This window comes from Podarcis tiliguerta (genome assembly GCF_965153285.1).
Source record: "Podarcis tiliguerta genome assembly, chromosome: 8".
Taxonomy (NCBI): domain Eukaryota; kingdom Metazoa; phylum Chordata; class Lepidosauria; order Squamata; family Lacertidae; genus Podarcis; species Podarcis tiliguerta.
In genome coordinates this window covers 72,571,283-72,595,813 of record NC_139541.1, presented here as the reverse complement: position 1 = coordinate 72,595,813, position 24,531 = coordinate 72,571,283, and the positions used below count along the sequence as shown (strand labels likewise).

The 24,531-nt window shown below is 42.9% G+C and overlaps 3 protein-coding genes and 1 pseudogene across 4 annotated transcripts in view; 3 read left to right on the top strand and 1 right to left on the bottom strand.

The window, feature by feature from the left end:
* The window catches only part of LOC310684385 (interferon-inducible GTPase 5-like), a 56,800-nt pseudogene extending 45,334 nt beyond the window's left edge, over positions 1-11,466 (bottom strand). The window contains exons 1-2 of the transcript XR_014515493.1: positions 11,144-11,466; positions 6,231-7,533 (exon numbers count right to left, since the gene is read on the bottom strand). The product of XR_014515493.1 is annotated as an interferon-inducible GTPase 5-like (transcript). The remainder of the gene's footprint in view (positions 1-6,230; positions 7,534-11,143) is intronic.
* Positions 1-24,531, top strand: part of LOC310684499 (interferon-inducible GTPase 5-like) — a 38,331-nt gene that overhangs the window by 5,167 nt on the left and 8,633 nt on the right. The window lies entirely within an intron of this gene.
* The window catches only part of LOC310684471 (interferon-inducible GTPase 5-like), a 30,628-nt gene continuing 23,281 nt past the window's right edge, over positions 17,185-24,531 (top strand). Inside the window, exon 1 of the mRNA XM_083455679.1 lies at positions 17,185-17,320. The gene's annotated coding sequence lies outside the window, so the exon portion shown is untranslated. The remainder of the gene's footprint in view (positions 17,321-24,531) is intronic.
* LOC310684472 (interferon-inducible GTPase 5-like) lies at positions 20,288-22,528 on the top strand. Its single transcript, XM_083455680.1, has 2 exons — positions 20,288-21,599; positions 21,650-22,528. The coding sequence occupies exon 1, from the start codon at positions 20,289-20,291 to the stop codon at positions 21,519-21,521; it is 1,233 nt and encodes a 410-aa protein (XP_083311806.1). The 5' UTR covers position 20,288; the 3' UTR covers positions 21,522-21,599; positions 21,650-22,528.

Sequence of the window (24,531 nt, the reverse complement as noted above, 5' to 3'; positions counted from 1 at the left end):
TGTATAAGTTTTCATGAAATAAACTAATTGGTTAAATTAATCTCCTTGCTACTGCCAGGACGTTTGTGTTATAATCAACACTGCTTTCACATGGTCCCTCTAATTATTTTACAATGTCCAGGAAAATCTGGGGGAGAAAAAACCATACACTTTTCTCCTTTTGAAATATGGCCACCCTAACTAATCAGCTTTCAGTTTTCCATGACAGTCACAGAAATGAGAAATATTGTGAATTATCTAGACCTCCCCTCCTTCTTTGGCGATCACTTGTAGCTGAGTAAGATTGTCTTCCTTTTTTTTTTTAATGATATTTATTAAAAGTTTTATAATTACAGGGGAAAAAAGAAAAAAAGAAAAAACACAGTACATATATAAAAAAGAGAGAGAGAAAAAAGAAATACATCAAAAATAAAAGCAAAAAAGAAGACAATACCTCCACACAACTAGAGAAAAAACAAAAACATTTAAAAACACATCCATTTTTCACATCTCTATCCTTCAATGACTTATTTCCTCAACCTCCTCCCACTCCCTTTTTTGTATTCCAGTTAATAATTAAGTCAGCAAATCCTTTCCATCTTTCACTGCTTACTATCGTTTAATTATCTTAATCTATTTTAACCTTATCTTCCCATCAAAATCTTAAAATTTATCTATACTTCAATCTAGAAAACCTTAAATAAATCCTAAAATCTTAAATCCTTATCATATTTCTACTAAAGTCATATAAGTTCATTCCACCATCTCCCAACATTCCTTAATTATGCTATATTACTCTAAATAATATTTTTAAAATTTCCAATCTTCTTCCACCGTCTCTTCTCCCTGGTCTCGGATTTTGTCAGTCTTTTCTATCAGTTCCATATAGTTCATCAACCTGGTGCTCTTCTATCCGAGGCTCTTAACTCTTCTCCCTGTCCTATCTGCAAGTTTCTTTTAGTGCCAAAAATTAAGTCCCAAAGGGCTTCCTTCTTAGCAGCTCCTTGATCTCCTCTCAGCAAATTTGCCCATACTCCATATTCAAAGTTGTAATCCAAAAGATGTTCCAATGCATACTCCACAGGCCCTTTAAGACGAAAGAGCTCCACTTTTCCAGTCTCTCCCTCAGTGCCTCCCTCCATCGGAAAATCTACCCATCTTCCCTTCTTCAGTCCAAGCGGGGCACCGTCTCTCCGATTTTGACTCTCAAACTCCATCACCTCAGAATTCAACTTATGTCCATCAATTTGTTTCTGTGGGGCCAGGGCCTCCACTTGAATTTCTTGAGGTGCAGAAACAGTTTGTTCCATCTTCTTCTCCAGAACTTGCCATTTCAAAATTGGTTCCTGAGTCACATCCCAAGTGGTTCCTGTAAAAATGTTCACTTTTTGTTCCAAATCAGATACACTTTGTCCCAAAGTGTCCATTTTCTTTAACGTCAAGTCCGTTTTCTCATGTAATTGTTCCAACAGAGCGTTTATTTTTTCAAATGCATTCACTAGAGCTTCTTGTTTTTCCATTCTTATCCAGAGACTTTCCAAGGTCACTTATTTCACAGCCCTTGGTTCTTAATGGAAAGTTCCACTTCACAGTTGCAACAGTTTCAGAAGCTCCCTCTATAGGAGACAGTTTCTATTTGTATCTATCCTTGTTATTCCAAATCAAAATCCAGTATCAAAGTTACTGTTCAACTTTTCTCCTTTTTAAGTGCCACAAGAACAATACAAAAAATATATATCTCTTATTCAACCATCCATCAGGATGTATTCCATTCCCAGTTATTAATTTTCTCAGATCATAAAACTTTTTGACAGCCCGATCCCAGGCTCGAAACAGTGGTAAATTATCTCGTCTCCCTCACTCTCCTGCAGGTTTAAACCGTCCACAAAAGATTCCCCCCTCTTCCCCTGCTTCCAAGGGGGTATTCAATACCTTAAATGGTGAAAATTTAATACTTTACAGAGTACTTTTCCCAGGCTTTAGCTTGCGACGTCTTTGCTTTGATCTGTTTACAAAACGGAAGCCGGACTTCCTGTTTAGACCTTCATGTTCAAATGCCAAATTTAGATGTCCACAGGAAAAGTCGGCCCTTTCTGGCAACAGCAATGCGGCTTCACTCCTTGAAAGAAGCGGTTGATTCGATGTACCCGCTCACCCCATGTCGCTCCGGAGCCCCGAAACTGGGTCTCCCCGTGAGTAGGGGAGGCGCAAAAGGTACCTGCCCAATCCCAAGTCCACGGGCCTCTTCCGCCCGTGGTTTCTAGCGGGTCTCGGCCTCGCCGTGGCGGTCAGACCCTGATTTCCAAGGAGCGGATTCCTCCGAAATGGAGGAAATCTGCCATTACCAGAAGCGCCAACCCGGAAGTCAAGATTGTCTTCCATAAACACAGTTTTAACAATGAGTCCGTGACTGTGGAGGTCAGTTCTGGATCCACACGTCCTTCCACAGTGGGGACATTGGTTTCCAGGCAGGAGTAGATCACAGTGTGGATTTGCCAAGTGTGCCTTCCTCTTAGCACATTTCTCCCTTGCGTCCTGAGTTCAAGCGTCTTCAAAGCCCATGACACCTTTGGTAAAGGCTGTTCTCCAACTGGAGCAATCACAGGCCAGTGTTTCCCAGTTGTCAGTGTTTATAATACATTTTTTTAGATTTGCCTTGAGACAACATGTCATCGACACAGTAATAATGCATGGGGGGGTGTTTATAGTGGGCCATCCAGATACCATTCCACTCTATTAATAGTTCTGCAACACTTTCCCAATGTCACTCGGTTATTATTGCCATCTGGAAGGTCACTCTTGCTCTGTAGTGTGACAAAAGTGGGCAACACACCCACCCATGAACATTTGTGTTATGAAAACATTGCACAGCTTTAGCAGGAAACAAGGAGTCTGTGCCTATTGCAAATGAAGCAGGATGACCATCCCAAAACATTTGCAGATGCAAAGGGTACTGAAAGTGGGATCACATATAATCACCCCAATATGAGCTCAGATATGAATGCTCAATAAAAAGGACATATGGAAGATCCCTACAGCCTTCCTCAAACTGATGCCTTCCAGATGTTTGGGGCGTCAATGTCCATGCAGAAGCATTACATGCTTTGGAAAGACTGAGGTGAAATACTACTATACTGTGGGATTAGGACAGAACTGAACCACCCCTCCCACAATTTACCACTCTATTCGTGGTTGACAATGGGAGGTGTAGACCATTTGTTTCATTGTGGGGGGTTAAAATGATGCAACCTGTTTCAGTGAGGGAATGGCATTTCATGTGGCATTCACTCCCTAACTCTTCAGCCCTGGCCTTCACACAAATTCATTTAGGTCTGGATAGATCAGGCCCATAGATCAATGTTAGTGCTACCCCCAGCATGATGAAATTTGAAGGACTGGCTGTTTGAACAGGGGGCTCCACAAAGCCACCCAACCTCTATTTTATCTTCAGGAAGGCTTGTTCCATGTTCTGTCACCGGGTGTTGCCATTTTCTTGGTCTAGCCCAACAGGGCCAGCTCTACTATTAGCCAGTGTGAAGCAGCTGCCTCAGGTAGCAGGTGCTGAGAGTGTGCATACTGGAGGAAGCCCAGTGGTGGCGGCTATCCCTAACCATTGCCCTTGAGGATCCCCGCTAGCCACTCTCCTCTTTTAAGATGCCATGGGACCTTTTTCATACCTTCCAAATTTCTCCGGTGAAAACAGGGACGTCCCATTCCATAATGATAATTTTACTATTTTTAGCCCCACACATTTAACTGGGTTGCCCCAGCCACTCTGGGCAGCTACCAACAAATATAAAATAATAATAAAACATTAAACATTTTAAAATAACTTCCCCATATAAGATTGCCTTCAGGCGGCTTAGGGATCAGATAACTCCAGACCCTCCAACATTTCTCCAATGAAAATAGGGACATCCTAAGGAAAAGTGGGACGTTCCAGGATCAAATCAGAAACCAGGACGGCGTCTCTAAATCAGGGACGTCCTTGGAAAATAGGAACACTTGGAGGGCCTGCCTTTGCTGTTTTTGCTTCAACAAACTGACATGGCTAACCCTTTGGAAACAGTCTGCCTAAGTCCCCCAAGGCCATTTCCCTCACATGAGGAGAGGAGAGGGCTCCATTGCCAGTGTTCTAAAGTCATTCCATGGCTGATCCAGTTGCTTTCTGCCCATGGAATGGAGGGAGGGGCAGCAGCGGCCATCTTGCCCTTCACCTCAGGCAACATAACGTCTTGGGTTGATTCTTCCTCAGAGAATAGATGTTGGGGATTGTGAATGTGGCGGAGACAGGGGGCCAGGAGGCTGACCCGGGAAAGGGAGCCACTGGTTTATGGAGCTGGGAGCCACCGGGCAGGCAGCAGCCAGACCAGGCAGAGGAGGAAGAAGAAGAGTTAGGGCAGGATGCGGTGGAGGAAGAAGAAACTGTTCAGCCAAGGGATGGGCCAGTTGACTCCCCACCTTCCCCTGCTCCGCCATCTCCTAGAACCAGGAGGGGCTTGAAGAGGAATGAGCAGCAGTGGCTTCCGTGCAGAAGAAGTCGCCCTGTGGGAGCTGCTGTCAGTGTTTCTCTTGCCAATAAAGTGTCAACTACCAGCCATGCATCTTCCTGAGCTGCTGCAGTGGGCCATGACCATTATATTTCAGTGTGCTTTAACCAAAAAAGCAAAATCACACATGCAAAACCCAAGCTCACAAAATCCCTCGTAGCCCAAATTGTCTGTAGGCTCTACTATCCTCAGAATGAATGAAGAAGCCAGACTCATGTTTTAAAGAATGCCATAACAAAAAGTTCAAAATGGCTGCAAGTCCTTAACTTTATTAATATTGAACTTTTAACTATGTTATAAAACAATTTCTAGCCCCTGTGGTCCAGGCAACTCTCCCCGGCCACCTAACCCAGAATGTCTCCCTTTGAGAGAGGACCCTCAAACCAAGGGAGAAAAGAAGGGCTGCTGCATTAGTGCCAGGAAAGCATTTCTGAAGTAAAAGGGGGAGAGGAGAGTGGGCAGTGTGACAGTTTTGCTTTGTTCAGGGGGGAATTGTGAGCTCAATTTCTACGACGAAGAAATCCAGTTTCTCATCTCAGTTCCCTTTATGACGAAATTAGCCCCCCTTCATATCAACACAGAAAATTCAGTATTCAAGGATGAGTATTCAGGCACATAGCACATACCTTTCCTTTACCTGGTGGAACTTAATCGAGCACTACAGAAAATAAGATAAATGAGGTTAATAACATAAAAACAGTATAATATATTAGCATTACAAATCTGAAATATTGTTAAGGCTGAGAAACCTTGACTAAATCTTAACTAAATCATAATTTTCTGAATCAGCAAGGCTAGAATTGGACAGGAAGCAAAATATTACATGGGCCAAATGAGAGAAAGATGCTCCAAGGAAGGGGTATTTATTTCAAAATTCTCCTTTGAAGGAGGTCTTCCCCCCTAAGCTTTCTCAATTAAAATCTGCAACATTATTATTATTATTATTATTATTATTATTATTATTATTATTATTAGAATTTATATACCGCCCTATACCCAGAGGTCTCAATGCAGTTCACAGAAAACGTCATGAAAACTAAATATATGCCCAAATACCTACACTTCAACTTCTACAGTAATTTTGATTTTTGGCTACTATCATCTAAGAAAATAATTTTAGCAATATCTAATAAAACTACATCAAAATTAAACACATCTCTTTCTTAAAGGCCTATCTTGGTAAAGGTTACATGGAGAGGATTCGATAGCATGTTACATCAATATGACAAATGAGTCTAGTTTACATCTGAGCATATTTAAAAAGTATTAATTAAAAATAGCATTCACTGTGGACACAACATGTTTAATGAATCTCTAAGGGTGCATTGATTAAACCTGGCCAAGTCAATTCATAAGAGTATTGGGTTCCAGGAAATGGGGAGCAGTGGTGTACCTGTCTGGCACGCTTGTCTCCAAAAAGACTTTTCAAAAATTGGAAGATGTTTTTTATTCCTATTTTTAAAAGCTTGATTGTGTCATAATTCGGTAAGGCAAATCAGCTATAGGGTCTGCTCCATTGTCTCTAGAACCAGCCAAAATGGGTATGCAAAAGGGGTGCCAAAATGGGAACATTTGCCATTGCAGCAGCAGCAACTCCTACTTACTTCACCTTGGGTTGCATCAAGTCCTGTACCTGCCTGGATGCTCTGCCTAGAGCTCTGGTTCCAGGGCTTTCTTTAGAACCCTTTCAGCATCTCCTACTTTCTCCACCTTGGGCTGCATCATGTCTGGTACCAGTTCTGCTTGGCCCTGAGGTGCTCTGCCTCACACTCTTCCAGTCCTAGGACTTTCTTCACTCTTTCAGCATCCTCAGACAGATTATCCAGGAAGCTCAATAGCATCCAATAAGAGGTGGCAAAAGACACCCCTGCACTTGCCAAGCTACTAACTGGTGAAACTGGGAGGAAACATTGTAAAGTATGGATTATTTTCTTCATGACAAGATCCCGGGTGATTTCTTTCCCCTGAGGAGACTTAATCATGGCCTTCAGTTCTTCAACAGGCTTCCTGGCCAATCTAGCCAGCCTAGCTAAGGAGCCATCATCCAGCTCAAATATCTTGTAAAAGACAACCATGGAGCCACACAAGAGGGCAGCATCACAAGCCAGAGGAAGGCCTGGAAGGGGAATAGCATTGATGCAAGCAAACAGCAGGGATATTTTCCATATGTGACTCTTCAGTGCAGATTTCTTCTTTTCTATGACCTCAGAGGAAAAGTTGGGGAGGCTGAGCAGGAATGCACTTCTCTTCAGGCTGGGCAGATCTTTCTCCAAGGTCTCCACCAGGTGGGGGAAGTCATACTTGGCAAGGTCCCAGGAAGAGATCAGAAAGCTCTGGTGACTGAAGTCCTTGAAGTTTAGCAAGTTCTTATTGCACTCAACCCTGATCATTTTAATGGCTTGCTCTTCACTGAAGGTTTTAGGATAATCCCTTTTTATGCTGGACATATCTATATCCATTTTGGAGCGTACAAAATAAAACAACTTATTCATTCATTGGATCTCCTGAGCTAGTTCAATGTGGCAATTTTGGAACCTTGTGGAACCTACAATGATAAAGAAGTCATATCTGGGGAAATCCACCTTCTTAAGGTAACTCTCTGGTGAAAAACCTGAGGATTCAATTCCTGGCAAGTCCCAAAATTTCACTTTGGGATGGTCGGGATGTGAATAAGCATTTGGATTCCGTGTGGTTTCTGTTACTCCTACAGGGGCAGCACCACCATCTTCTGCCTTCAGGCCTCGGAGAGCATTGTTGAGGGATGATTTCCCAGAGCCCGTCTCTCCAGTGATGGCAATGTCAAGCTCAATATTTTCCAACTCCTCCAGCTCCTTTTTTACTTTTGAAGCTGCTTCCTTCATTCCACCATCACTGAAAGTCTTCTCATATATCTTGACTACTTCATTGAAATATGTAGCAGGGTCTGATTTTATGTCTACATTTTTTTTGAAGAGACTTGATAAACTCAACGAATGCTAAGAATTTCTTTTTATTTGACAGCATCCTAGAAAGAAAAAGGGAGAATTCAGAAAGACTTTGGCAATACTAGTGGTCTATCCAGCTGGGAAATTCAGTGATGATTTACACTCAAGTGAAATATGAATATTCCCCCCCCCCAAAAAAAAAAACCCCACCAGATTCACATCTTGACATTGTGGGCTCTTCTACATGGAACTTCCATTTATGCTCACTGCTGCTCTTGCATATATGCTTTTCTCAGTGTCTATAGAACACCATCATCAAAATGCCATTTCACATTCTGTTCCCACTTTTAATCCAGATTTTCCATTTCCCTGGGTGTTTTGTTTTGTTTGTTTGATGTTTTCTTCTTGGGGTTTGCATGGAAACTGTAAATCCAGATTAAATGGGAAAATAGCAATGGGTGGCATTTTGATGAGAACATTCTCCTGTAGACACTCAACAACTCCCATATATGAGCAGCAAGAAGTCCTCAATAAACTGTGGTGTGGAAGCTTCCATTCATGCTCTGGTAGGAGCATTGAATTTGATTGGCTGGTGTGTCTGCACCATGCTGGTCTCTCCACCACTTTGCACCACCCCTCCTCCCTGGTAAGACACAGGGACACACCGATTGGTAAATGAACCGTGTGACTTCAACGCACGGAATGAGGCACCTCTGCTCTGTTCAGATTTTTCTTAAAAACAAATATTTCCCTTGATCCAATTCACTGTGGTTACTGTACCCACACTTGAAAGGGTTTGCCATAAGGCATATCAGAGCCCAGAATTTCACAAAACACACATATATGCAGACACTTTCACACATTACAACTTCCATTACACCTAGAGTTCTGCAGCAGTGCCTCAACTGTATTTGGTAGAGGCGGTCAGGAAGGTGATGGGTATGGTGTATTTAGCGAAAAATGAACATTTGCCTCTCACTCTCATGTCATTGGATATATATAAAGCATTTGACTTGGTGGGTTGGAATTATTTGAAAAAGATATTGCAGAAATATAAATTTGGATTGGAATTTCAACAGGTGGTTGAGGCAATATATACGGAGTCCAAAGCAATGGGAGGAATTGATGGGTCGGCGGGGGAGGGGCGGGTACGCCCAAGTGCTAACTGGTCCAAACAAAGCAAGGATGTCCATTTTCTCCCGTGCTCTTTATTTTAGCATTGGAACCATTAGCAATCAAATTCAAAAAGAATAATGAGATTAAACGATTTGAAATCCCGGGGAAAGGAAGGGCAGAGGGGGAGTTATTGACAATGTATGCGGATGACGTGATAGTGACGGTTAGGGACCTGGGGACCGCAGTGGTGCCGTTAAAAAGAATTTTGCAAGGATTTTCAAAAGTATCAGAGTTAAAAGTTAATTTTAATACATCAATGATGTGTTTAAATGTGAAACTTAAAATTCAACTAGAAGCCTCTAAATTATTGGGTATTCCTATAGCAAATAAGATGGTAAAATATTTAGGGGTAAGGATAACTAAAAATTTGAAGAAAATATTTGAATACAATTATAAAAAAACTTGGAGCAGTATTCAGTCGAAGTTGAAAATATGGGAGAAAAGGAAGGCATTAATTAGTTTAAGAATTGCATTAATTAAAATGTTCTTGTTACCCGGATTAACGTATCTTTTTTATGTATTACCCTGGCACATACTGGAATGGATATTGAAAGGGTGGCAAGGGAAAATCGATAGGTTTGTTTTTGCATCCAAGAAACCAAGGGCGGCAGGTAGATATAGGTATCATAGGATCCAAGATGGAGGATGGGGGATTCCCAACTTGGTTTTATATTACGAAGCCTACCAATTGAGACATCTTATGATTTGGTTGGAGGGAGAACAGGGGGAAGATTTGGGGTGTATTGAGTGGGAGAATTTGGAAGTAGTAGGAGGGAAAATAAAAATATTCGATAGGAGGAAAAGGGAAGTAGATAAAATATCAACATTTACGGGGTCCATCTGGGTATGGGAGAAGTGGAGAAGGGAGCTTTTTCCTGGCCTCCCTCCCCTTACCAAAATGTGGTATTTTGATAAAATGGCCCCGTTAAAGGAGCTCATCCCAAAGGAGGTAGGGGATAAATTAAAGGAGATCTCAATTGAGGAGGGAGATGGAGAAAAGTTGGGGAATAGAAGGTACGGTGGAACAGGAAAGTGGTATTTGGAATAAAATAAAAGGCTACAGAAAAGACAAATTTCCTCTCTGCTAAAGGAAGAAGAAGTTTAAAAATGTGGTAAAAGAATTATTACACCCTTCAAAGAATTAGTGAAAGGATATAGGACAGATAGGGACAAAATAGTTTCAAAATTGTATAAGGTGTTATTAGACAAGGGGGAATCACCAAAGGAAAGTTTGAAAGAATATTGGAAGTTAGACATTCAGGAACAGATTTTAGATGAAGATTGCAAAAGAATCTTTCAGCAACCACCCTTTGTTGCGACCTCTAGGATAATACAGGAGAAATGGGTTTAGCATCAGGGCCCCTGGGAGATACAAGAATTAGGAGCCTGGGAAACAGCGTTTCCCAGAGATCCTGGCAGTTTTTTGTTTTTTTTTAATTATCAACAACCAAAACACATACAGTGAAACCCCCCAGGCGGCTTATACATTGGGTATACATAATCAATAATAACATATTCAAATCAACCATATGTACAATTCTACATTAACACTCCTCCCTCCACAAGGTTTATTTAACTTTTAGCATTTTAATTGCCCCAAATTGTTCAAACCTACCCAAATAATTCAATATCTTCTCAAACCAATCCTCTCCTTTCTCACTGACCTTAAACCCTTTCGTTCTGTGTATCTTCACAGTTAGATATTCTAAAATTATAATATTCAGTTTTTTCCTCCATTGGTTCACATCTGTTTCTTCTGCATTATTCCAACAACTTGCTATAACCTGTCTGACTGCAATTACCATCAATTCTACCCATTTACATTCCTCTTTTGTTTTTGACTCGGTGCTACTCAGACCCACTCTCCGTGCTGCAACTCTTCCCCTGCAAGAAACCTTTTAGGGAATTAACATCTGTTGGAGTGTGAATGCTGTGAGCCCTTCCAACTTGTGCTAAGGTGGTGTGTGAGAGTGCACAGTCAACGCACAAACACAGCACCATATATCAAAAAGAGACAACAGTTTCCAGTGACCCTCATCCAAGCAAAGTGTTGGCACCCCTGAAGTCTCTGCCCATACAGAGTCACACACTGTGTGTGCATGCATTGGGTTTAATGAGAGTGGAGCAGTTAATGTGGATAACAGCCAGTTATTGTTCACTTTTTTGTTTCATCGGCAATCGGGAAGGGGGCTTCAGTTAACTGTTATCTTCTGCTGTCCAGCCTCTTTTTCTGCACTCTCAGCAGCTTCCCCAGTCAGCTCAACAGCCCAGAAGGGATTTGCAGGCAAAGGAGAGTTTGAAACTTCCCCTCCCCATCCTATGATTCCGATGATAATCCCTCTCCCCACAATACTGCTATTAAGAGGAAGGTGAGGGCAGGTATGGTCTCTGCATCCTTCTATAAGGGTACAGCCACAATAGCATAGAATAAAGAAACATTACACATGTTTGCTTTCATATTGAGTTGAAGATATGTAATTGAATAAAGTTTGGCTTCAGCTGAAACCAAGATACTTATTGTGCATCTTCCTTCCTGGGTCCTGGGGTGGTAGTAAGGCACACCTCTGGAGATCAATACATTCATCTTGCAGAGTCCTCTGCCGGAGGGGGAAATCGTACATGTAGGAGGGGGAAATCGTCAGGGCATTGACCAGGGATGATTTGCCGACACCTGAGTCCCCTACGATGGTGGTATCAAGGGTACGTTTGCCAGATGGCTGATTCATATGAGCTAATGTGTCTTGTTTGCTGCTCTTGCAAGCCATGGCTGCTCTTCTGTGAGATTCATCACACCTAAACAAGAACAGAAATATTGCAGCAGTTAATGCCTTCTGCATCTAAGTCCGCTTTTAAAACAGCTGCATCGGTTGCCCAGTTCATTTAGAGGCCCAGTTCAAACTACTCACATTAGTGTTTAACTCCATTGACATTCCAATGAAACCATGTTCTGGGTAAGCACTGGAACCCCAGGAATCTCTTACAGAAATTGGGGTCCAGGAAACACTATAGTTATTACAAAGCCTTAAGTAAATAGCTTCAACAAATGCTCTTGGAATACCTGTACAGCTTCATCTGCCTCTCAGTTTTCCTGCCTAAACCCCCTGAAATGGCTCCAATGCTTTGAAGAGAAGCTTTCAAACTTCATAAATTGGACTTCCTGTCCTGGTGAGTGTTTCTCCTGGAGAAACTCTGGTATACGGGGGTGCCTTGGTTCCCGAACGGCTTAGTTGTCAAACAAATCGGCTCCTGAACTCTGCAAACCCAGAAGTAAGTGTTCTGGCTTGCGAACGCTTTTCAGAAGCCGAACGTCCGACGTGGCTTCTGCTTGAGTGTGTAGGAAGCTCCTGCAGCCAATCGGAAGCCGTGCCTTGGTTTTTGAATGGTTTCGGGAGTCGAACAGAAACCCAGAACAGATTAAGTTCAAGAACCAAGGTTCCACTCACTGTATATTTGATTGTTGTCCTTTCAAGCAACAGTTCACATAGTAGAAATGGTTGAAATATGGGAAAGTGAGCAAAGAAAGAAAGAGTCAGAATTAATTAGGGTGGCTCCTTTTAGAGCTGAAAGGCAGCATAGAAATATTTTTACAATCAGCAAATTAAAATTGTTTACCATTGGCAGCCTGTCGCTCTTTGGAAAAACAGCAACTCCCTTAAGGTGACAAGTTGGACAGCTGTTTGAGAGGATTGCTTTCTCTAGCATCTAGAAAAGTACCATACAAGGTACAAGGCACGCTTTGAAATAATTTTTTTACAGTGACAGTGAAAGCAGGCTTCGCTTCCCTCTGCCTTCCGAACTATGAATAACAGCCAACAAGGAAGCGAGGCAGAGTAGTTTCACAGTGAACTGAGTTCTGTTCTGAGAATATGAGCCTGGCCTTGGTGGGCCATTGGCCTGATCCAGCAGAACTCTTCTGTTCTGACATTTACATGGGTCTGAAGAACAACAACAACAACAATGCGACAAAGCAGCTTGAAATGTGATGTGGTTCTGACTGGGACCTTTCAGAAGTCAAGATCCAAGTCTGGGGAAGGGGCTATGTGTGGAACTTCATGGGGATGAGGAGGGAGATGTATTAAGCCAGGCATCCCCAACCTTCGGCCCTCCAGATGTTTTGGACTACAATTCCGATCATCCCTCATCACTGGTCCTGTTAACTAGGGATCATGGGAGTTGTAGTTCAAAACATCTGGAGGGCCGCAGGTTGGGGATGCCTGCATTAAGCCAATATATTATGATCCACAAACAATACACTGGTGCAGCAATGTATTTAGGGCCAGGTGTTCTGTTGCTGATAATTCCTGGCTGCTCGCCAGCACACAGCTCTGTTCAAAAGGCTGATTTCTGAGAAAGAGAAACCTGAACTTGGTGGCTCTGTTTCCTCTTCATTGTAAACCATTTGGAGAAAAAAACAAACGGAAATCTCCCCAGCCAGACTAGCAGAAGCTAAGCACGCACAGGAAGCCTTCTCCAGCAGTCAAGAGACTAGTTTGGTGCGGCCATTTCTGTCCAAAGCAGTGAACCAGCTGTAGGTGGAAAAATCTGAGAGTTTGTGACAATGACTTTACAAAAATTGTTGTTGTTTTTTAAAAGCTTCATTGTGTTGTATTGCAGTAAGGCAAGTCACCTATAGGGTCTGCCTCATTGCCTCTAGAACCAGCCAAAATGGGTAAGAAAAGGGGTGCCAACATGGGAAGACTTGCCATAGCAGCAGCAGCAGCTCCTACAACTCCACCTTGGGTTGCATCATGTCTTGTGCCAGTTCTACTTGGCCCTGAGATGCTCTGCCTCACACTCTTCCAGTCCTAGGGCTTTCTTTCGAACCCTATCAGCATCCTCAGCTAGATTATTCAGGAAGCTCGATAGCATCCAATAAGTGGTGGCAAAAGACCCCCCTGCCGTGTCTCAGTTCTCCAAAGGACCACAGACCCTGGGTGCATGCCAGGAACCCCACAGGCTCTTGCCACTGCTTGGCAGAGAGAGGGGGAGGTCTTCTAACTTTGCTTCAGAAGCATGCCATTTGCACCCCTCAGGTGGTAAGGCTATCAAATGCCATTAAGACATATTACAATAGTTTGGGGTATTTTGTTGTTGTCTGAAAGAATGTGATAACAAAAAGTCTGAAGTGGTTCCAATCCTTTCTTTATTAACCTCAAACTTTTAACTATGTTTTAAAACAATTTTTACCCCCCGTGGAAACATGTTGGTGCAGGCAACTCTCTCTGGCCACCTAACCCAGAATGTCTCCCTTTGAGAGATGACCCTCTTCTGCAAAGCAAGGGAGAAAAGAGGGGCTGTTGCATTCGTGTCAGCAAAGTATTTTGAAAGGAAAAGGGGAAAGGAGAGCAGGCAGTGTGACACTTTTGCTTTATTCAGAGGGGAAATCATAATATGTTACCATTATGTTACCAATTCAATTCATAAGAGTATTTGGTTCCATACAGGAAATGGGGAGCAGTGGTGTACCTGTCTGGCATGCTTGTCTCCAAAGGACTTTACAAAAATTATTGCTTTTTATTCCTATTTTTAAAAGCTTGATTGTGTCATATTGCGGTAAGGCAAATCAGCTATAGGGTCTGCTCCATTGTCTCTAGAACCAGCCAAAATGGGTAAGAAAAGGGGTGCCAACGTGGGAAGACTTGCAATAGCAGCAGCAGCAGCAGCTCCTACAACTCCACCTAGGGTTGCATCATGTCTTGTGCCAGTTCTACTTGGCCCTGAGATGCTCTGCCTCACACTCTTCCAGTCCTAGGGCTTTCTTTCGAACCCTATCAGCATCCTCAGCTAGATTATTCAGGAAGCTCGACAGCATCCAGTAAGTGGTGGCAAAAGACCCCCCTGCCGTGTCTCAATTCTCCAAAGGACCACAGACCCTGGGTGCATGCCAGGAACCCCACAGGCTCTTGCCACTGCTCGGCAGAGAGAGAGAGGAATATGCTTCAGAAGCATGCCATTTGCACCTCCCAGACTGCTTTTGTCCAACGGCCTAGTCTTATGAGGCTCACAATGTACCTTTCCACTGATCAGCCATGTTGGAGAGGGGAGAAAGGAAGGTTCCAAATAGTTTGTCTAGTTTCATGGGCAAAGGGGGATGGACAGTGTGGGGGGCTTCAGATAACTGTTAACCTCTGCTGTCTAGCCTCCTTTTAAACACTCTCAGATACTCCCCAGTCAACTCAACAGGACAGAAAGGATTTGCAGGCAGAGGACAGTTTGAAACTTTCCCTCTCCATCCCATGATTCTGACGATAATCCCTCTCCCCCCAATGCTGCTGTTAAGCTTAGGGGAGAAACTCAAGAGCAGCAGGAGATCTAACATCATTGGGATCACAAGCCTGCCAGCTGAGCAAGGAGAAAGCAGGCTGGGAGAGAAAGACTTTGAAGGACCTCTGTTAAGACTTACTTGCTCCTCGAGATCCTTGACAAACAGTTGTTTGAGGATAGGAGGATAGGGTAGTTTGTCTTCTCACTTCAGCTGCTCACGCGCTCTCCTGTCCTCTCTGGACTTTGTGGCAGAAGAGCTAGAAGAGCTCAACAGACTGATTCTCTCGTTCTTGTGAGTTGATGAGAGCAACAGGAAATCTGTGGTCTGCCCTCAGCTAGGCATTGAGCATAACAAACAGGTGCAGAAGAGGCTGTGGTTGCTCGCTGCCTGGACCCCCTCCCTCCTGTTTTGAATTTTGACATCAAAATTCCCAGTTGCAGTATGCTAGGTTACAGAATTCCCTTTTCTAAGACTTGGCAGCTGCTAGCTAAGAAGGTGAGAATAGGTGGCTTGTGTTGCCTAAGGACTAATTGAGCAGAGGCCAAGTAGGGATGCATCATGGCTGAACTCATGTTGTTGCAGGAGAATCTGAGCTCTCACTTAAGTTCCTCCAAAGAGTCGCACACATGAGGCGTTTGGTGAAGAAGAAGTTCGTTTATTGGCTCTGTACAGAAGTATGGTTCAGGGGGATTGCCTGAGCCTTGGTAAGCCCCCTCTGTTATACCCCTCTCCCCTTACCATAACCTTTCCTGACCAATTATATTCCCCGATTACACTTATTCCCTTATATAGTGGTGTTCTGCAGCTTGCATCATCTCTTATTTGATTGCATACTTTTTGCCACAAAGCCAGGCATGCGCACCTCTACCTTGTGTCACATGAGCTTTTACTTACTGCTGCTGACACAGTCTCTGACTACCTATGATTTTCTATAGCCTCCACCCTTTCCAGGCCTGAGGCTCACCGCAATGTCAAGTGAGTCTGTGCCCTAGGTCCAAGTTCCAATTCCATGTTTGCCTCATTGCTACTTAGTAGAAAGCTCAAGAGAACTTTACCACAGGGCATTTCCTTCAGATGACAGACCAATGGGGGCTCATTGCCTCGTTGTCATTCTCTGTTTGCTACTCGTACAAGCAGTGGTGTAACTGTGTAGATCAGAGAGGATGGGGTGGTCTCAAACTGATACATGGTTTTAGAAGAGGCCTTCTAAAATGCCATGTGGGGAGAGTGTGAGAATGTGGCCATGGTAGATGGGAAAAGATCTTGGAGCAGAAACTGCATCCTGTTTACAAGTTTTCCTCTCCCCACGCCAGCCCAGCAACACAGTTCTGCTCAAACTGATCGAAGATCAAAACTGGCGATAGACGGTCAACACTGCTGATCCTCAGTGCACAGCTACAACAAGGCACAGCCTATCTGTGAGTTTATGGACCTTGACAATGAAACCTGACAGGTCTGAGCATGTGAACCAATATAACATCCCTTATGATACTTTTCCATTCTCAGAATTTTCTGCAGTGCAAATGGGTCACGTGATCAATGATGTGCAGGAGGCCCTCAGTAGACAAGTTAGTGATGAAAGGGCTCCCTACGCAGAACAAAGTATCTCTGCACATGCTAATGCAATCCTTTCACTGCCAACCCCCCCCCCATCTTTTTAATGCAAATAACAGGAGAGGTCTATGCATAGAGGGGGTTGGAAGAAAGAACTTGATGCACTTCATATAGGAGGCAGAACCTTGTTGTCATTGCATTCTTATATTAATATGTCTGTGCCCAGTGCGCATCTGATGTACTGCAGATGCACGTCTGGTTGTGCAACCATGGGCATCACATGCCCTGAGCAGCCGAATTCTCCTCATAGCACTGCTCTGCTCCCCCAGCCTGCCATTTACACCCCAGCCTAAGGATTTTATCCAATATACTCATGCTCAGAGCACACCAATGAATGCAACTTATTAACTAGAAGGTTTTTTTAATAAAAAAAAATCTAGGAAATTTCTACGGTCCTTTGGAAGGCCAGGTTCTGGGTAGTCCTCTTTCATCAATGCCATGCTGCTTAAGTGCCGACAATTCAGGTGCTGCTGAGACTGGCACAGAGGCAACAAGAGCAGAGGTGAAGGATTGCCCACATGGGATGCTTCCACAGGCGATCCCAGAAAAGGCAGCATCCCCGCTGGCAAACGGGCTGCTTGGAGCTCCCTCTGGCCAGGAATGCGGCTTCGGCTGTTTGTTGAGATCTTATCTCATCCTCGCTGGTTACCTTCGCTTTCTTTTTTGCTATTACTAGTGTGACGATCAGGAGGGAGAGAGTATAAAAGGGAGGCAGAGAGAGATAGCAGGACGGAGAAAAGCGCGAGAAACCTCAAAGCAAAACCTCCAAGAAGACGACTGAGCTTGGCTGCAAAAAATCGATCTGGCAGGAGGTAAGGAGTTGAACTTTTCTCCTCGTTCTAGAATGATTTCCGTTTCTTTATGAGCTTCTTTGCGTTAAAGGAGACTCTGAGCTTCTCGCTTGGTGGGGCTGGCAGAAACAATTGCCGTTGCTGTTGTTGTTTACCTTTTATTTGTTATTTTTTTTACATTTTTATTGTTATTATATTAACCATTACATTATAGCTATTGTGATATCATATATCATATCATATTATTAACAATAATATTATTATTAATAATGATGTTCGAGAAGGCTGCCCTTCTTAGAATCATAGAATAGAATCATAGAATCATAGAGTTGGAAGAGACCACAAGGGCCATCGAGTCCAACCCCCTGCCAAGCAGGAAACACCATCAGAGCACTCCTGACATATGGTTGTCAAGCCTCTGCTTAAAGACCTCCAAAGAAGGAGACTCCACCACACTCCTAGGCAGCAAATTCCACTGTCGAACAGCTCTTACTGTCAGGAAGTTCTTCCGAATGTTTAGGTGGAATCTTCTTTCTTCTAGTTTGGATCCATTGCTCCGTGTCCACTTCTCTGGAGCAGCAGAAAACAACCTTTCTCCCTCCTCTATTTGACATCCTTTTATATATTTGAACATGGCTATCATATCACCCCTTAACCTCCTCTTCTCCAGGCTAAACATGCCCAGCTCCCTTAGCCATTCCTCATAAGGCATCATTTCCAGGCCTTTGACCATTTTGGTTGCCCTCCTCTGGACACGTTCCAGTTTGTCAGTGTCCTTCTTGAACTGTGGTACCCAGAACTGGACACAGTACTCCAGTTGAGGTCTGACCAGAGCAGAATACAGTGGCACTATTACTTCCCTTGATCTAGATGCTATACTCCTATTGATGCAGCCCAGAATTGCATTGGCTTTTTTAGCTGCCGCGTCACCCTGTTGGCTCATGTCAAGTTTGTGGTCAACCAAGACTCCTAGATCCTTTTCACATGTACTGTTCTCAAGCCAGGTGTCACCCATCTTGTATTTGTGCCTCTCATTTTTTTTGCCCAAGTGCAATACTTTACATTTCTCCCTGTTAAAGTTCATCTTGTTTGTTTTGGCCCAGTTCTCTAATCTGTCAAGGTCGTTTTGAAGTGTGATCCTGTCCTCTGGGGTGTTAGCCACCCCTCCCAGTTTGGTGTCATCTACAAATTTGATCAGGATGCCCTTGAGTCCATCATCCAAGTCGTTGATAAAGATGTTGAATAAGACCGGGCCCAAGACAGAACCCTGTGGCACCCCACTAGTCACTCTTCTCCAGGATGAAGAGGAACCATTGATGAGCACCCTTTGGGTCCGGTCAGTCAGCCAGTTACAAATCCACTGAGTGGTAGCATAGTCGAGACCGCATTTTACCAGCTTCTTTACAAGAATATCATGGGGCACCTTGTCAAATGCCTTGCTGAAATCAAGGTAGGCTACATCCACTGCGTTCCCTTCATCTACCAGGCTTGTAATTCTGTCAAAGGCTTGTAATTCTTCCCCGTGGCAAAGGGAATAAATGACATGCCATCACCAGGGAGCAAACAGAGCTTGTGCTACTATAAGGGTGTCCCCCTCTCCTCCCTCCCCGCGCCCGAGTCTAATAAAAGGCGTCTTTCAGCATTGCAATGCAGTTCATGACCCCACCCTCTTTGTCAGAGCAGGGAATGGGGTGCAGAACAGAGGAATACAGCAACTTCTGTTCTCCAAACAATGCCCTGAGTGCTGAAGAGGCAGAGAACATTTGGGCTGCCCCTTAGTGCAGAAGCAAAGCATAAGAGATTTAAGTAACTGCCCTGAAGCCAATGCCACTGGCCTCCCTTTCGCGTGTTAATTCAATATATCCCTCTACAGACCCCACCCTGTCCCTTCAACAAAGCAGCAGGAACATGGCTGCGTCCCAGCACTTGCTGGTGTGTAAAAATTGTATCTGTGCGCCACTTCTGATTAGAAAAACTGCATGGCAAGGGTTTGAGGCAGGGCAGGACAGAAGATGCTGGAGCTTCTCTTGGTTCTGGGTAGGTGCTGCCTGATGAGCCTGGATAGCAAGGTTGCATGTTCGATCCCTGTATGGACCAGCTGCATATTCTGCATTGCAGGGGGTTGGACTAGATGATCCTCAGGGTCCCTTCCAACTCTACAGTGCTATGATTCTGCAACTTCCTCATAGCTCTTTTTCCCTATAGCTGTATTTCATTTATTTATTTATTCATTATATGTATATAGCTTTCAGGACAAGATAATGTTGCTGAGAATGGGTTGTCTTCAACTAACATTTACTCAGAGTAGACTTATTAAAATTAATGGATCTTAGGCATGGTTATTAATTTCAGTGAGTCATCGCTGAGTAAAGGTTAGTTGACAAGAACCCAATGTGGATATTTCTCCCAGTATTAAGTATTGCCCTTTAAGAATATTTCTGGGCAATTTCTGCATCACTTATTTCGACCCTCTGGCTCCTTTTTTTCACCTCCCCCTTGATGACATTTCTAAAAATATTCTTCATTTTATGGTGACTTTTGTGAAAGTGGCAGGGCAAGACTTGGCCAGAATATACTAGGGATATGCACAGTGCATTCACTTATTTATTTTTAATTTAATTTTATTTATTTTTATCCAAAAATGGGAATCTTTAGTGGGGTGTAAATGCTTCCTTTAGACACATCTCTAGAGGAATGAATAATTTGAGTTAAAAAATATCCACATCCCACACAAATATGTTTTAAGGGTTATGTGTGAATGCATGCACATAGAGATTTCTGAGAGATTGACAACAAGGACAATTCTTCACTTTATTGAAATACTACCAGCTGCTGCTCAAACAAGCCACTGGTCTTAGAGATATGCCCTATGTAAATTGATTCCCCCCCATAAACCATGGATTGTAAATATGTCCATAAAAGTGTGTTGAAGGCTATCATTTAACTATTAGAGTTTTCTTCTCCTTCTCAGATAAACTGAGCCACTGTCATGGATCCTGCAATCACAAAAGAAACCTTAAAAAAAGACCTAGCTGAAGTGAAGTCTGCTTCGGAGAAAAAACCATTTGAAGCTGTTTTAGCTGAAGCTCAACAGCTGTCAAATTTATTAAATAACATCACGTTGGAAATTGCCATCACAGGAAGAACTGGTGTCGGGAAATCATCTTTTGTCAATGCACTGCGAGGAATGGAAGATTATGGAGAGGGTGCAGCTCTGACGGGGGTGACAGAAACAACAATGGTGCCACAAGAATATACACACCCCACATTCCCCAAACTCAAAATTTGGGATTTACCAGGAATTGGAACAAATAATTTTAGTGCAAAGGAATACCTAAAGAAGGTCAATTTCAGCAAGTATGATTTTTTCATCATCATCGCCTCAGGGCGCTTCACTGAGGATGACACCAACTTGGCTCTTGAGATCCGTAAAAATAAGAAGAAATTCTACTATGTGCGCAGCAAAGTGGATGTCGATATAGAAAACTACAGGTGGTCAAAAGGCATCAATGTGGAGGACACCGATGAGATGATGCAGGCTGAGAAGAAGACACTTGACATTATACGGAAAGATAGCTATGATAATTTGAAGGCATTAGGTGAGTCTTCTCCAAGGGTCTTTCTGATGTCAAAGTGGGATTTGAGCAAGTATGATTTCCCCCTGCTTCAAGACACTATTGAAAAGGAACAGGATGAAATCAAGAGAGATGTTTTAATTATGTCTCTACCAATTTTAACAAAAGATAGCATTAAAAAGAAAAAGGCTGCTATGGAAAGCCTGATATGGAAAAAAGCCCTGGTGAGTTGTTCTGTTGGGTTGATTCCTCTCCCATTCCTCTGGCTTGGTTGTGATATTGCCATTGTGGTATCGACAATGAGGGATATCTGCAAAGTTTTTGGCTTGGATGAAGATTCCCTCAATATACTAGCAAATCGTGTGGGGAAACCTGTTGAGGAGTTGAAATCTGCTATTGAACATACCCCAAGCACCAGTATGATCACAACAGAATTCGTCATGGATGTCTTGAAGAGGTCAGCAATTTGGGGAGCAATCACAGCGGTAGAGCTGGCTGTGGGTTTCATACCTGTGTTGGGGTCTCTCTATGGTGGGGGCAGTTCTTTTGCTACCACATTCTACTTGCTGAAGAATTTCTTGGAAAACGCTGTGAAAGATGCAGAGGAAGTTCAGGCAAAGGCTGCTGAGCCCAAGAGACGCAAGTAAACAGCCAATACATCCACCTGGGAAGAGACATCCAGGTACAACATGCATTATCTCATCTTTCTACCACAGCATCAACCAGTTGCTTTCTTCACAAGTTCGTCTTCTGGCCTTGCAACATGGCATCCTAGCATGCTCCCTTTATTACTCTTCAGCTCAGCACTCGTAGGGTTGCCTTATTTCAAAAAGTGAAAATCCGGACACAAAACTTGTTGAGCTTTTCACTTATGGGGGGGGGGGGGGGCAAAGTTATAGAGACGGGGAGGGCAAAGTTGATGAGCTTTTTTTTTGCCAAAATCTCCCAAAAACAAAAAAAGGTTTTTGAGCTGTTTTTAAGGAGATTCACCCCAAAAAATCAACACTTCTGACATTTCACAGACATTTTTACCAATTTTCAAGAATTCTGCTTGGACACTACTTCCAACGGATGAATCCCAGACATATGGAAGCCCTGTTGTAACAACGCTTAATCAGTAGCCTGCCTGGACAATTTTTATCCAGTTTAGAGGTTTCTTATCTCCTACCTGTCAGGGTTAAAACGATGGATGTCTCCCCCTCTAACTGCAGCAAATTTGCAGCAGCAAAACATAAAGAATGGAAGAAAGAAGAGAAGAGAAATGGCTTCAGAGAGTTCTATTGCTGATACGCCTAAGTAAATTGTGATGCAGAATTAATGTCTGAAGGATAATTTAGCAAAGGTGAATCTTAAAATTACAGCCCTGGATCAAAAAGTTACTGATCTTAATGAGGAGATATCAAAATCTAAAGCAGTTGAAATTAAACAAGATCTAACACAGATATCGTCTTGGGTGGGATCCTGCGAGACATGCTTATCCATGCAAAAAATATACTATAGAGTTTTGTAGCCTTTAGTATATTTTATGGTTATTTTGTTGTTGCTGCTTTCAAAAATGTTTTAATGTACTCTCTTCCTCCTTTGATTTCTATTATTTCCTTTTGCCTTATTTACTTAATCTCAATGAAATAATAAATATTAAAATTTTAAGAAATGTTTTTTTCTGAATCCTCCCTACTGCAATTATTTCCCCAACTGTTCTAATTTTTGTTTTTAAAAAATCATTTAATCCAGGCAATGGAAAGCTATAGGCAACAGTTCAAATTTAGGTGTCCTAACCTGAACCACAAGCCTGTTTTCTCTCAGCCTCCTTTTTGTAATGATTAATCTTTTCTTTACTTCACCAGCTGGGTGGGTGGGTAGGGGAAACCTGAGCCTTTGGGGAGGGTTTTTTCTCTGGAAATAAGCCTACACATACCCACAAATTTCCTTGTATTTTGGGATGCTATGAAACAGAGAAAGACTGGTTCAGCTTCAACATAGTTGGAGTAGAGGGAGTTTTGGGTGTCCTCCTGCCACAAATAACTCCAGATCGGTGCATCTTATTCATTCTTTGTTTTTGTTTTGTTTTTGAGGGATATGTGCTTTTTATTTTCCATTTTTTTGTTTCTTGGTTTTTGAGAAAACAAAGAAACCAGAGACGACATCATCAGAAGAAACAAGACTTCAAATCAGGTCTCTGTCCATATCAGAGCTTGGAACTAGTTCAAGTTCAACATGTCCGTAAAAGAACTAATTCCCATTCATGTTCATCCCTTTATGAAACAAACCAGTTCTCTTTATGTTCAGTTCACTTCAAGTTAATCCAAATTACCCTTGGCAATTATTTTTTTTTTGTAGAACTATTCTAAAGCACTTATAAAGTGACAATGAACTTGAAGATGAGCCAGAAATCATTCTTCATTTTGACCCAACTTAATTCATGTTCAGTTTGCCCAGCAATTATGGGAACTACTTTCACATGTAGTTCAGATATTTTTCAAAGTAATTCAGTGCACATTGAACTTGTTCATTCCAAGCACTAGCCAATTGTTTTTGAGATTGTTATATTCCATACGTGATTTTACCAGCTGCTGAGATAAAAATCCAAGTTTTTCCAGGTGTTGGAGATGGTTACACTGCCAGCTACTAGCAGCTACACTAAGAGATGGCTATGCATTGGCTATGCATCAAGCTGGGGGTCAGCAACACCAGCTCTTATTTGTGGAATGAGTTTAGCCCTCCTCAGAATGCAACTTTTCTGTAAAGCCTTACAGCTTTAAAGCCTTGGAGGTTGAAATGTTCCCCCACTGGCTGCCAACACAAACAGACAAAGTAATATAGTTTTTATTGACAAATAGCGAAAGACTGTCACGGTCTAGGTTACAGGCAGTCGGAGTCCTGGCTCGGTACGTCGGGACCGGGGTAGAGGAAATGCTGGTCTTATATAGCCCTCCTGGCCCCTGCCACCAGGTGCTACGAGTCTTCTGTCAAGCCTCCCCTGTGCAGCAGCGCTTTGCCCTTCCAGGCCAAACTCAGGAAGGCCCCAATTCTGCAAAGCCCTACCAGTCACAGGGCCAGGCTCCTGCACGCACTCCTGACAAACACATTCCAACTCACTAGGTGTGACCAAGTATCTGTGCATTAATTACTCTGTACTCTCTCTGTTTATATCTGTGTTTTGGGTTCCACACAACTCTAACCAAATAAAGCTCTGTGTTCCCATTCATTATAATGAGGAATCAAATAATCCCTTTTGGCCAAAGTGGGTGAAATTTGCAGGCATAGGAGACACTACAAATTGGGTTGAGCCTACCAAAATCCAGGGGATCTTTGTGGAGGAAGTTAAGTGGGTTTACTTTCCTCCATACTTATTTGATACCACATTTTCATGGGTGGGTCTGAGCACAAGCTTGTCAGACTCTGCCCAACACCATCTGATTTACAACACTGTTTTGGCTTTCTGAACAGCTGAGAGCAAACTGCAAGGGACTTATGTTCCATGTTGAAGTTTCTGTGGCGCTGAGAATGGAACTTCATGAGGAGAATTACGGCAACTGAGAAAGAGACTTGGGACAATATGGCAGCAGGGGCTCTAGAGCTAAGAAAAATTTCAGTTTATTTAAGAACACGTTTCACTTGGGCTGTGCATCAGATCCAGCCCAATCCAATTAATGA